Source organism: Barbatula barbatula, assembly GCF_947034865.1.
Source record: "Barbatula barbatula genome assembly, chromosome: 1".
Classification (NCBI taxonomy): Eukaryota; Metazoa; Chordata; class Actinopteri; order Cypriniformes; family Nemacheilidae; genus Barbatula; species Barbatula barbatula.
The window spans coordinates 20,584,240-20,599,236 of NC_136766.1; the positions used below are offsets into that span (position 1 = coordinate 20,584,240).

Below are 14,997 nucleotides of genomic sequence, written 5' to 3' on the forward strand. Positions count from 1 at the left end.
AGCTACAGGTTGCACACTTCACCCCCCACCTTTAACTTTATTTGGCCTGAGCTCTACACCTAAAGAGTCTACCTGTGTGCAACTGATATCATATCTCTCTACCTGCATGTGCGGTAGGGTTTGTATGTTTTGTTTATAATGCAGCGTATTTTGTCTAATCTGATCTGATCTGTTAATCTGAATGTTAAGTAATTTTGTATCTTGCAGTGAGCTAAATGTTATTTATTCTGCTATCATATTTCACAGAATCCTAGACTTCGACTCCAATAGCAGATGTTTATATTTCTGCTTGACTGTAGAGTGAATACTAAAGCCATCGTGAACTGTGTTTTATAGTGTGTTATTGTAGAGTGGGTGGCTTTGACCTCCCTCCATGTCGCTAATGGCATTGTGAGTGTATGCATGTGTATGTGTGTGTCAATGCATGTCTGTGTTAGCCTGCACTGTCCTTGTGTGTTTATACTCCTTATAAGAATTTGTGGTTGTATTTGAGTATGTCTTTAGATGGGTGGGGTTCCTTTATTTATAGTTTCACCGCATTTAACAAATTAATAAATGTTGCTTTAAGGTCTGTGTGCGCATTAACACACAATGTTATTAAAATAAATGTCATATAACAACTTCAATGGGTAAACTAAATTTGACTCTGTGAAACAACCAACAGTGTGTGAGACACCACTAAACCTGGTAATAATATCTATCTCAAGTGATCTGATTACAAGTGCTAAGCACTTAAAACAGGCATAAACAAAACATTTTGAAGTCTGAACACCAAATTTATAGGTAATCGGAATGACACTAGATGGAGCATTTCCATGTTACACAGGTTTTCTTCACCTTTTTATCTTTAAAAGTCTCTGACTGATTGATTAGGTCTCCTAAAAGCAGGACAAAAAAGTGCTAATCTCTGTATATGTGTGTTCCCCTTTGTTAGTGTTTATCAGTTTCAATGTATGAATAGCATCACCCTTAAATTCCAAATTAAAGAACCCATTAACTATCCCACATCGTGATGAAGACAGTCCTGTTTGAAACATTCTGACTTTTTGTCAGATTCAGGATTTTCCTGTATTTTTTATAGATTGAACAACACTACAATTCACTTTTGTTCAGATTATACAGAAGCATATTTAGGCAACATCTCAAATAAATAGGAGCTGGAATAGAGGATACTGTTGCTGTGCTAAATGGGTTGTTTTATGCATGATTAATTAGAATAAGCATCAAGCATGAATAAGCATTTAATTGCTCTTACTCAATTAAGCCTATCGGGTTTATACATTTTGTGAAATATATATTTATGTAGGCTATCTTTTACATGTCTGCGGTGTGTGGATGCTTACAATTATTAAAATATTTTGTAAGGAAGTAAAACAACGTTTTTCAGATCTGATTTACATGCCTTTTGTCGAGGTCGATTACTGTCGTAATATTTGCTATTTGAATTTCCTTTAACGATAAATTAAGGCCTAAATATAACGTTAAAATAGACGATGCACTTTATACTCATGTTATTATTATTTTATATAGCCTATACTTGTGCATAAGCAGATAAATTCAACACTATTCCGTTGGCTATTTATATTTTAAATGATCGGACTAACAGATATGACAAATTAGATATTTCATTTTACAAACAGCCTAATGTGAGAATTATAAAATGCTAACAATGTTTTAATTCAATTAAGTTTTGAAATAGCGTATTATAATCTTATTTAATCTTTCAAATCTTTGGCGTTTTTTATGGTAGATTTAGGTAAATTATTGCATGTTTTCTTATATGATTTACATTACTGGATTTTCACCTTTTTATCTTAGATAATTTTTTATTTTAAATCAATTATTTGAAACATTATTTTTATTAAAGGCTATGCTGAAAGTAAAGAAACGAAGTTGAATTAATTTGTTATGGAATGTTCCAATAATAATAATAACTTAATAAATAGTATTTTACGGGTCTGTAACTGAACCAGTGCAGTACAAATTAAAACATTAGATAAGTACTAAATTGTTTTAAATTACCACAATTGTAAATTAAATAAGTGTGTAATTGTGCTGCTGTTTTTATTTTTTGCAAATTTACGTGACAATAAATAACAATAACTTAATTTTGTTCAGAGACTCAAATGGTCCACATTTACATTTCATGAAGAAAAAAATCCCTTCCTTCTGAAATCGAGTCTTTCCAAAAGATCCAGAAATCACAAATACGGCTTTCATTACGTATAACGATTATCCATTTCGAATGAGCGTGGTCCCTCAATTAAGGTTTGCTAGTTTCACTTTCCATAATCTTACTTCCAGACCCATAATTTGGTGACGTTTCGGACAAAAGAAAAACGGGTCCTTTGCTGTCAGTGCAACGCGTCTGATGGAGCTGTCCGGTAATGGTAAAAGAGTTTCCCACGTCGGTGTTGAGGGTTACAAGAGAGTACGATATGCAGTGAAATTTTCCACCATTCGTTTTCACGTTTCCACCGGGCTAGGTACCATGCTGTTCGGTGTGTCTGGTAAATGTGATGAAAGAGAGTTCACTTCGCTGCCAGATGAGTTTCCTAAAGAACCTGTTTCCGTGAAAGAGACCTGAAATTGAGAGGAAAGGTTCCCTTGAAAATAGTGCCAATAATAATTATACAGCATTATCTAATAATATTTTATAGTAGCCATTCAGTGCAGTGGAGCGAGCATCGAGAAATAGAGTAGGCCTATCTTCTATTTGAGGGTTTCTTTTTCCACTTACCAGCTGCTGAAAGACCGGCTGATCGTCACTCTGGAGTGCAAATTCGCTGAGAGTTTTCCAGGGCGGTTGATAAGTCTGCACTTCCACCGGGTGTCCTACTGAAGGATTGTGTCTTATTGGGCTGCCTGCAACCAGCGAGGTACCCGTCATACCCTGCAGAATCAGATTCTGAACCAAAAGCAATGCCATAAGCACATATCTTTACGCGGTCAAATGTTTTGAAGAGAAATGACAGTATTAGAAGGTTAAGACGTGGTTATGCTTTGATGAATTAGATATATTGAATAAAGCCAGGAGAAACTGAGGTTAAATCTTTCCAGAAAATACATAGGAGGAGTTTCTGAGTTACTTTCAGCCAACAGTGCAATCGAGTTACCGTCCCAATTAACATAATCTCAGATCATGTCAAGTGACAGGAATCACTCCAAAGCAGTGGTCATTTTTCTTCAATGGTGTGTTGGGCTACATGAACATTTTAAAATAAATAATAAAGACACTTACCGTTTTGTCGCCATGTTGCTGTTGTAACTGTTTCATGAAAATCGATCTCTTCTTGTCCTTGCAACGTTTGTTTTGGAACCAAACTCGAATGACTCGCGGGCTCAGTCCTGTCATCTCCACCAGCTGCTCCTTCATGAGCGCATCTGGACGCGGGTTTGCGTTGTAGCACGTCCTTAAAGTGTGCAGCTGCTTTTCGTTTAACACAGTCCTTACCCGTGTGGTCTTCTCTGATTGCTTGTGTATGTGATTCCGATGCGGAGTTTGTCGGACCGACACTGGGTCAGCTGAAAAATTAGACAAATGTGATAAATATGATAAATATGATAAATGTATTATAATTATAATAAATAATGTTATATTCATATATTGCAACAATGTAATCTATTACCTACATCAACACTTAAATATAAAACCCAGCAAAACCACAGAATAAACAATAAATAGTAGGGTAATTTTTCTCAGCTTTTAATAGTCTAAAGAACCTCTTTCGACTACAAAGAGCATTTGTGCAACAGGAAGGTTCCTTGTCTGTTGAAGGTTCTTTATAATCCACCCTGACAAAGAGTATTCCAACAATTCAAGACCACTGTGAATATTTAGTAATACTTTGAGTATTTAGTGCTCTGCTGCTCAAGCATATCAGTAGCTCACTAAACAAAGTTATCAAGCGCATCGCACTGTAATTAGCTATTATGTAACAACAACAGTCTACACGATTCCTCCGAAAGTATATTCATTACATATCAGTTTAGCCTAGCTTGCTGTGGGACCCAATTATTTAAAACTAAATAAACAATCATTAAAATAATCATCACGCAATATTTACAATTATCCAATATTTTATCGAAAAAAATGGAATATAAATGAAGTTTTTGAAAATGAATTGATTATACATATGACGGTATTAAATCAAAATTAATGTAAACCCACATAAATTACTTTTAATAATGCTACTAACCTGCCATGTGTAAGGCTCTGCTGTGGATGTTTCCCGGACTAAGGGGACTGCCGTGGTCCAGACAGAGACCATGGTCTGCTCGACATAACAATTCGGCGTCCCGGACGGAGAACTCATCCCCGGGTAAAAGCTGCCGGCTACAGACCGAGCAGCGAAAACATTCGATATGATAAACACTGTCCCGAGCTCTCATCACCAAATCACTGCTGCTAAACCCCAGATTGCATTTTGCGCATTTTATACCGAACAATCTGTGAGATGTAAGGAAGAAATTATATTTAGACAAAACTGGACTTTTTGGTGTAAATCAAGTCAAGAGCATATAAATACAATTCATACACATACAATAGAAAACTAAGTCTATTGCTATGTTGTTTCATCCTTAAAAGCATTTTACGCAATTGAGTATTTGGTGCGCATAAAAAAGCATCTACTTTGTAACTTATTGCAGAATCTTAAATGTTCCGAATGAGTCACGTTAAGTCTTAAACACACCAAGGAAAAACCTACCTTACATAATCTCTCTTGCAGTACGTTTTTCCGTCCCGTACAAAGCAAGTGCATGTCTCATCCAGGTATTGATTGCACTCGACACATTTTAAACATGCTGCGTGCCACTCCAGATCTGGGGAGACGCGCAGGATGTACTGATCATGAATCTGACTGCCGCAGCCAACACACATCGCAAGTCCGGACTTCTCTGTACACGACATTGAGTTAAAGATTTGAGTTATTCAGGATTTCAGGATTTAATTAAAAGTAGATTGCATCTTTGAGTGTTATTTCTGATTTTATTGCAATCTTTAAGGAAATAATGTTACAGTGTCTTTTAAACAGGGAGCCTATTTAAATGTTCCAGGCGCATATATATATATATATATATATATATATATATATATATATATATATATTCCTAAAAGAGCAGACATAAAACGAAAGCCAAACGAAATCCAATTATTTACATAATCATTTTCAGGGGCAAATGTCACATATTCCTTACTTGTCAGATTGTTATCGTAGGCTAAAAACTTACTTTTGGAATGATCCCCCATATCATCCAAAAAAGAAGATCTGAATATTATATCCACCATACAGGTTAACTAACAAGATTGCGTGTAGAGAGAGAAAAGATATTGCCAGCTCCCGGCTGTCCCGCAACTTCAGTCCGGAGTGAGGAGAGATGGAGATGGGGTAAACGCAGAAAGGGGGGCAGAGAGCGCCGTCTGCTACACGAGGCGTGACGTCAGGCGCAAAGCCGAATTAAAATGCGTCAGTAGGGGGCAACATGTCACAGTGCAAGAAGAAGACTTGGTTCATATCTGACCCTAGACATGAAAATCAACTATTGTAAAGCCACACATATTAGAAGATATAATGTGTGACTTTTTTTTAGGGAATTCAGTTTTATTTATATGTTTTGTTTTTCTGGATAGTACTTTGTCTTGAGGCCAAGTGGCTAAACCAACAGGGGGACATCTACTGGTTGAACAACTAAACTACAAAGCCAATAAATAACAAATCACATGTCTGCATATAGAGACAGGGTTGAGACTGCGTTCTGTTGTGGGACATCTTTTTCGGGACATATTTAGTTTTATCAATTCATCAAATTAACAAAATTATTTGAACCGTATTATTAATATTTCAATTTTATTATCTCATCATCCGGTCTGTTTTTGTTTTGTTTTGCAGCGTCCTTTTATCTTTTTAGTCTACTCGCCCTAAAGTTGTTCCAAACCTTTATGAGTTTCTTTCTACCGCAGCGCACAAACGAAGATATTTTGTAACCGAACCACAGAGTCCCCCATTCACTTTTTTGTATGGACACAAAACCATAAAACATGCAAGTGTTCTGCCGAAGAAAGAAACTCGACAGGTTTGAAACGACAAGAGGTTGAGTAAATGATGACAGAATTTGTATTTTCACATTTACGTTTGTTTTAACTGTCGGTCTTGTCAGACAGTAGAATAGAAAATCAACTCAGCTTAACATCTCAACTTTTCCCACAGTGTTGTAACGTGAACATGCACCACAGGTAAAAACTTATTTTGGTGTTTTAATTTCCATCAAGGTGAAATCTAGGCATAGGCCACCTTTTTGAAAAAGTTTGAAGATGTGATGTACCCTGTAATTTTTATAATAAAATTATAATTTAGAAAGGGTGCAAGCATGAGTGCATGAGGAATAAGACTTGCTGTGGAACAAAAATTACAAACCCAGCTTTTCTTTTATAGCTTTTCTGCACTGACAAATGTCCTTGGTGAAGACCCCACCTGTTGTTGTACACTCTATGTAAAATTGATAGTTCTCAAAATAAGCACAATATTAAAAGCATAAAAAGCACATGCGTATATATTTCTGGTACGTGTGTGTGAGGTAATGATGCTGGCAATGGTGAACCTTTATGCGGAAGCCCCTGTGCTCTGTTAGAAATAACAGACCTGTGGTTTGCAACCCCTCTGACATTAGAAAAAACTCACTGAACAGTACTTTTTTGAAATAAGTTTAAATATGCACTCTTATACTTGCATGAGATGAGATCTCCAGTCATATCAGTGAACCACTTTAAATATTTTGTAAGGCTACATGGGGCAGGCTGCCTCACGTATGTTGATTGATGTCACGTGACGTAACTCTAGGCATCTCAATAACCTGTATTATAACCATATTTAGTACCTTTAACATTTAGAGTGCATTTATAGGTTGTGATTGCCATGTAGATGTGACAACTCCGTCCATCCATGTGAAAACTGGCCCTTGTTTTTCATTTAAGAAACTGTCATTGAATATAACCATCACATTGGAGACCCTGTTGTCCACTATGTATTGTCCTTGTTTATCTATTTCTTGCTAGACCAGAGATTGAAGAGAGAATTTTAAATATTACACGTAATTGGCGTGCGAGTCATGCATGAGGAGAATTTGCTGCTGTTTTTGTATATTTCACTGTTTACTGCTCTAATGCTTCATTCTTTACACATACTGATGCACCTGTTAGTGATTATAGCCTGTAAGTGACTGTATTAAAAGGTATTTAACATGTACTATATTTGTGTTTTCGTTTGTGCGTGTGTCTGTATGTAAACGTTACGTGCATTCAATCTCATAACCCATGTCACCTCTTGTGCAATGGAAATACTGCAGCATAAAAACTCACACTTTTCTGCTACTCGGTGACTCTAAATGGGGCTTATTTTCATTCAGAACCGTTTGATCCGTGGTCCCATCCAATGGGGATGGGCATCTGTCAGGGGTCTGCATTAGCAGAGTCTAAGTGTGGCTAATGGCAGCTTTAAGCCTTAAATTATTTACTGCTTTCATCAGTAAAAAGAGACTTAAAGTGCTGTGTGTCAAGTAAGCCCCAGAACAGCTTCACGTGGCAAAACCAGTCAAGATTCATAGCACAGATTTTGAAATAGAATTAAAAGAATCACGCTGTGCCTGTAAACACCAAAGATTATTAGTGATGGACATCTAGTCAACCCATCGTTTTAAAAAGGCACCTCTTTAATTTTTCTTTGATATTAAGAGATATGAAGATATGAGCGATGTAAAAAAAAATCTCCTTTACTTTCTCTGAAAGTAGAATCATGTTGCTTATATATAATTCAAAATGTGTCCAATTGAATCCAGCATGCACGTAATAATTAGTATTAATTTTTGATTGCTGCCTCAGGGCCTTTCTGCTTTGTTGGCGGGGAAAGAAATTAAATTATTATAATAACACTGTTGCTGTCAGTCTGGTCTTTTATTTTACAAAAGCAGAGCTTGTATCTCTGTCCCTGCCAACACACAACAACTCTTGTTCATTAAGTTCTTGTTCAAGTTCATTAAGAGTGTTACAAATATGTCTGTCACTCTAATGATGGTAGCAACTCCTCTGCGAACTACCAGGAGACTGTACCTTTACGTTGCATTGTCCAGCTTTTTTCTGTGCTATATTAAACTCTTGTAGACAAGCATTGAATCTTTATTGTGGGAGAATTTTATTAAGCCAGAACAGAAATGTGAGAATGTGATTTACATCTTCAATTTCAGATTTTAATTTTAATTTACAAACTACTTTTAGTTTCAAATTTTATTATTGACGTTGACCCTTTGGTTAGTTAGTTAGTTAGTTAGTTAGTTAGTTATCAAGAATTCCACCTGTTTAATGAGGTATCATTGAAATAGCCTGAGTGTTGGATGCTAATGTTTTCACACCTGAGAGAGTGGGGTGTGTATATATCTATATGGGGCAGTTACCCGTGGGACCGGTGGGCAGACAGGCGACCTGAGCATGTCTATTTTATCCTCCCTGTACTTTTCCATGTGAGTGTTTTAGCAGCACCATGGGGCCAGAAGATGAACAGACTATCTCTGCCCTCTCCACCGCCTAACAGCCGGCAGACTGCACAGCAACAAGCGCTTTGGGAAAAATGACCAACCAGAGGCAACATGCCAGGCCATTTGTCCACTTCTTCACTCAGATGTACTCTATTTTTAAGCCGGGGTGGGGGAAGTCAGGAGAGTTTGAGCAGGAGAAAGTTGCCAAAGCTGTCTGCTTGTAGCTGGGGACCTAATGCCTGGTGGAGCAGCTCTCACTCTGGATTATACGTCCTGGCTTTTAACGCCATGTTCACAAATTGATGCCGGGCCCCTCAGGGGCCGCAACAGGAGCATTAAGGAGCACTGAAATATTCATATGTGAGTGCATTTAGCAGTGCACAGCTGATGGGCGGCTCCCAGGAGGGGCTACAGGGAGTGCTGCTGGGCCCAGATCCCTGCGCCTAAACACCACCTCCCTGCAACCCCCCACAGACTCATGTGCCCAGTGTATAAGCAGCAATCGCAGCCAAAGAGCTGGTTTGATTCAAACTCTTTCTTGTTCTCCGTTTACAATTTTGATAAAGTTTTATTTGTTTTTCTTCAGAATGTTTATGCTTAAAAATACTTTTATCAATTAATTTAAGTGACATTTATTTATATCCATTTTTATCCAGAGGGATACTGTCAAAGCTTTAACTTTGATGTCAGGTAGCCAGTGAAGTGAAACCAAGACGGTTGGGACACAGCTTTCTTGGTTTTTGAAAACAATTAAGCTACTATAAAGAATCTTATTTAGAACCAGGAATAGAGGAAGGTGAAATCCTAAATAGGGATAAGCAACCCAAAAGTAAATTCTTTCCTTTACTCAGCCTCTGGTTTTACTCACTTCCCTGTAGCACACAAAAATTTAAGACTGACAATGATAGTAACCGTTCACTTTCATTTAATCTTTCGTCCATACATTGAAAGTAAATGGTAATTAAAAGTGTCAGTCAAAAAGACCAGGTGTTTAATACAGAAAAAAGAGAAAGTAATATGTTGTTGTCATTGTTTTGCAACAAACTTATAGTTAAAGAATTTAGAGAAATTATTATTGGGTGAACTTGAGTCTTATTGAGATATATTTTGTGCCGAGGAGGTCTACTGGAGCTTTTTAATGTTGACATGAGGTAATGGTGAACAATAGTGATCTAACACAAACTTGTTGACAAAGTTAAACCAAAAGAATATTTTTACAATATAAAGATTTGAATAAGTTCAAGCAACAAACGATGATCATCTTCAAAAAATACATCCTGATCCTCAGAATCTACCTTTCTGGTATTAGTCGGCCACCTTCACTCTGTTTGACTGACCCACTTTAACAGAAAATCCACCCGGCGGGAAACTTTTATGTAAATATGAAATCCTCTGTAGTCATGGTAACAGTCTCTGGAGTAGTTGTCTTCTACCGAACAATTTCACTTTGCTGGGATGCGATGCACTTAAGAAAAATGTTTTTAAAAGGAAACCTGAGAAGCTTTTTAAAATATGATGTATAATTTATTTGCATTTTCTCCTGGCTCAGTTCTCTGTGAAAGACTGGGATTGAATGTGATGGCTGTTTGACTACATGATTCAACATTATTACTCATGTCTGGGAAACCTGTATTCTTTTGGCTCTGCATCAGTATTTAACTGAATCTAGCAAATTAATATACTGCAATTTCAAATCTGCTTAGTCGATCCCCAAACACACCAGACACAACTGATGTTATTACATACTGTTAAATTCACATAGCAGATTTTGTTATCTGTTATCTGTATCTGTTTTAGAACCACTGTTTATCAACCAGCAGGTTTCTGGAAACAAATTTACACATTTTAAACACGTGTTTTTGTTGACTAATTTATTGGGTAGTTTAACAGGACTGGCTTTATTGTATGCAATGCCTTGTGGCAGATATTTTAAGGTCAGATATTTGTTTTGAAAAAGAAAAATAACTTTTGTGACTAATAGACATTATTGACCTTCAAAAACCAAAGACGATAGAGCTTTTTCAGTAGCAGCACCCAAACAGTGGGATGCAATTCCAGTGGCCGTAAGATCTTCTCCATCATTGGTCATTTTAAAATCCAGATTGAAGACTCACTTATTCTCTTTGGCTCATGGTGTTGCTTGAGAATGTTAGGGTTGTAGTTATGTTTATCGTGCTGGCTTTTATTTGTGTTTGTATGAGTTCTAATTTATTTTAAAATGTTTTTACACTGTAAAATTGGTCTATACATTGTACAGCACTTTGGCACAACGCCCATTGTTTGTAAACGTGCTTTTATACATAAACGTGAACTTGAACATCAGGGACACCATGGCATCAATTCAAGTAAATGGAAATCACGTGTGAAATGTAAACTTGACATATAAACCTTTTGTATTTGTTATGTGTTAGCCAGAATAGTGTTTTGCAAAAAATACCTAAAGAACGTAGAGAAATATACAGTATATTGTTCAAAACTTTTAAGTGTAGTCATGCAATGTTAATGTAAGTGAAGTAGAAGGTCTGAATTATTAAGCTTTGAGCATAATGGTTAAAGCAGCAGCACTCTACTCTGATTGTGATGTCATATATCTGTCCTTATTCTTTTCATTGTTACTGTGACTTTCTTTTTCTGTCAGTGTCAAAGCTCCTCTTTGGTGTTTCATGGCCAGTTTACAGAAAAGATCATTTAAAACCAAAATAAGACCTAGACAAGAGTAGTATAATCATATACTATGTGTCAAAATGTTTGATTGATTTATGACCCTCCTGTCAAGTCTGTCATCCTGACAGCCTGTCACTCAAATGGTTCTTTTATAGCCTGTCAATCTTACTGACATCTGATGTTTTATGACTGTTGTAGGGGGTTCCTATGGCCCCCACTTTTCCTGCAGGGTTAGTCCCCCTCACCATTTCAACCTGGTTGCTTTTTCTATCAGGACACCTGCTGTGAAATGTGTTTTTGAGTAAATTTAGAGAGAGTTAGAGGTTTAGTTAGAGGCATACATAGTGGCATTGATAGACTAAACCTTGTAATATGTTCGATTGTCTTTTGTAACAAGGTGATGAGACATATCCCTATGTCATTCAAAATAGTTTTTGTAACATGGAATGAATGTGTCACGGCCGGTTTTAGTTAAATTTTGTAACAAGGTGATAAGACATGGCACGGCATGGCACGGCATGTCACTCTAAAATAGGAGGGTTTTACGGCATGTCACTCTAAAATAGGAGGGTTTTACGGCATGTCACTCTAAAATAGGAGGGTTTTACGGCATGTCAATCTAAAAATAGGATGGTTTTATGGTCTGTCAATCTAAAAACGACAGATTTATAGCCGACTTGTCTACCTAAAAAGGGTGTTTTTCACCCTTTTGACATGACACCACCGAGGGTCACATTACTGTGTGAAAGTTTGTTTGTGTTTTTAAATGAATGAGAGAAACCATGTAAATGTTTGTGTGATGTTTCTTCTAAGAGTTTGCTTTGAAAAAGTGTTCAAGACAGACATCTATATTTAAATAGGATAGCTATGCCTAGACGAACCGTCTGAAATGGGTAAACCTGTCCTGAGGGTTCTTGTTATGCTAAAGGGTTGTTTGATAGAGACATTTGGTAGACAAACGCCGTTACATGTCTACTAGTGTTGTTAAGACATGTAATGAAACAAACATAAGATTGAGTAAAAATAAAATAGAAAAGGTTATAGCTCTTCATACACTTATAAGAGGTGCTACTTTTGGCTGATTTACCAATAAATAGTTATTGTAATGTTTTAGTGACTATTTTTCAAAAATCTATATGATGGTTTTTGGTTATACCTTAATCAAATTACCTACTAGGTAGACATGGAATATAGACACTACCACACAGCTTTTGTGTCTAAGTTTGTAATATGTTAATGACGGCCCCCTGATACGCTCCCAATGGGATAGGGTGTCATTAAAAAAGTTTAAAAGAGGGTTCTTGTAGAGTCCTTGTGTTGAGACGTACCGACGTGTTGTGGTAACAGATATTCGATATATATTCTATTCTATTATTCCTATGAATACTTCTTAATGTGAAGCGAAATGATATGTAGGTTAATATTCAAATGCATGCATAAATGAAGATATAGAAAATACTAATTGTGGTTAACTATATGTTAATACGTTAGAGAAAATACTCAGATAATAAGGAAAATACTCAATATTAGATGTGTGATTGTGACATAGGTTTTGTAAACATTTATTTTGTTTTTAGTTTGTTTTATGGCTTTTAATCTGTTAAATGTGTGGTTGTGACATAGTTTTTGTAAGAGTGATTTTGTTTTTAGTTTTGTTTTATGGCTTTTAATCTGTTAGATGTGTGATTGTGACATAGGTTTTGTAAGAGTGATTTTGTTTTTAGTTTGTTTTATGGCTTTTAATCTGTTAAATGTGTGGTTGTGACATAGTTTTGTAAGAGTGATTTTGTTTTTAGTTTGTTTTATGGCTTTTAATCTGTTAAATGTGTGGTTGTGACATAGTTTTTGTAAGAGTGATTTTGTTTTTAGTTTGTTTTATGGCTTTTTATCTGTTAGATGTGTGATTGTGACATAGTTTTTGTAAGAGTGATTTTGTTTTTAGTTTGTTTTATGGCTTTTAATCTGTTAAATGTGTGATTGTGACATAGTTTTGTAAGAGTGATTTTGTTTTTAGTTTGTTTTATGGCTTTTAATCTGTTAAATGTGTGGTTGTGACATAGTTTTGTAAACATTTATTTTGTTTATTGGCTTTTTATCTGTTAGATGTGTGATTGTGACATAGTTTTTGTAAGAGTGATTTTGTTTTTAGTTTGTTTTATGGCTTTCAATCTGTTAAATGTGTGATTGTGACATAGGTTTTGTAAGAGTGATTTTGTTTTTAGTTCGTTTTATGGCTTTTAATCTGTTAAATGTGTGGTTGTGACATAGTTTTTGTAAGAGTGATTTTGTTTTTAGTTTGTTTTATGGCTTTTTATCTGTTAGATGTGTGATTGTGACATAGTTTTTGTAAGAGTGATTTTGTTTTTAGTTTGTTTTATGGCTTTTAATCTGTTAAATGTGTGATTGTGACATAGTTTTGTAAGAGTGATTTTGTTTTTAGTTTGTTTTATGGCTTTTAATCTGTTAAATGTGTGGTTGTGACATAGTTTTTGTAAGAGTGATTTTGTTTTTAGTTTGTTTTATGGCTTTTAATCTGTTAAATGTGTGGTTGTGACATAGGTTTTGTAAGAGTGATTTTGTTTTTAGTTTGTTTTATGGCTTTTAATCTGTTAAATGTGTGGTTGTGACATAGTTTTGTAAACATTTATTTTGTTTATTGGCTTTTTATCTGTTAGATGTGTGATTGTGACATAGTTTTTGTAAGAGTGATTTTGTTTTTAGTTCGTTTTATGGCTTTTAATCTGTTAAATGTGTGGTTGTGACATAGTTTTTGTAAGAGTGATTTTGTTTTTAGTTTGTTTTATGGCTTTTAATCTGTTAAATGTGTGGTTGTGACATAGTTTTTGTAAGAGTGATTTTGTTTTTAGTTTGTTTTATGGCTTTTTATCTGTTAGATGTGTGATTGTGACATAGTTTTTGTAAGAGTGATTTTGTTTTTAGTTTGTTTTATGGCTTTTAATCTGTTAAATGTGTGATTGTGACATAGTTTTGTAAGAGTGATTTTGTTTTTAGTTTGTTTTATGGCTTTTAATCTGTTAGTGTTGTGGAAAATTGATCTTGTAGTTTCAAAAAGTTGCTCAAACAAAGAAGGTCCAGGTGTCAAAGAGTAAACTTTATTTGTTCGAATCAAACAAAGTGAGATCTTCCCAAAGCATCTAAAAATACAGTGTTTTCAACCCCATATTTATAGTGAAAACTGGTGCAGGGGGTTCGTCTGTTACACCAATCAGGCAAATTCCCGTTATCTCTTATTTTTAATGACCAATAACCCTATTTCTGCCACCAATAGATCCCAGTCAACACGATACGTTTTTAATCGTGGAATCTTGGTTGGCGCATAGACAAATAATTAATGTGCCCCTATTTGGACACTTTTCCGGTTCTCTTCCGGTGAAGCAACTTGGTGAACTCATAATGTGTCCTTGACCATGCAATGCATTGGTCAGAGGAAAGCACCTAAGTTTTCTGTATCTCATCCTCTGAACTTTATTTGAACCTTAGGCCTCAGGCCTCTAGGCCTCACAGACATCACTGTATTTTATATTGCTGTAAAATGTTGAAAAGTATTCTTAAACATGCTATATAACTATTTTATGTAAATAATCATTAAACAGGTATACTGATTGTAACATTAAGTCATTAAAACATCTTGGTCATTTGCTCACAATCATCTTGAATTAAATCATCTTGAATTAAATGTGGTTAAATATATTCTATTCTATTATTCCTATGAATACTTCTTAATGTGAAGCGAAATGATATGTAGGTTAATATTCAAATGCATGCATAAATGAAGATATAGTTAAC

The 14,997-nt window shown here is 35.5% G+C and overlaps 1 protein-coding gene across 1 annotated transcript; it reads right to left on the bottom strand.

Moving 5' to 3' along the window:
* Positions 1-502: 502 nt before the first annotated feature.
* Positions 503-5,371, bottom strand: isl2b (ISL LIM homeobox 2b). Its single transcript, XM_079453116.1, has 6 exons — positions 5,233-5,371; positions 4,710-4,899; positions 4,200-4,450; positions 3,242-3,525; positions 2,741-2,908; positions 503-2,583 (listed from the first exon to the last, which is right to left on the bottom strand). The coding sequence occupies exons 1-6, from the start codon at positions 5,288-5,290 to the stop codon at positions 2,467-2,469; spliced, it is 1,068 nt and encodes a 355-aa protein (XP_079309242.1). The 5' UTR covers positions 5,291-5,371; the 3' UTR covers positions 503-2,466.
* Between the last annotated feature and the right edge of the window lie 9,626 nt (positions 5,372-14,997).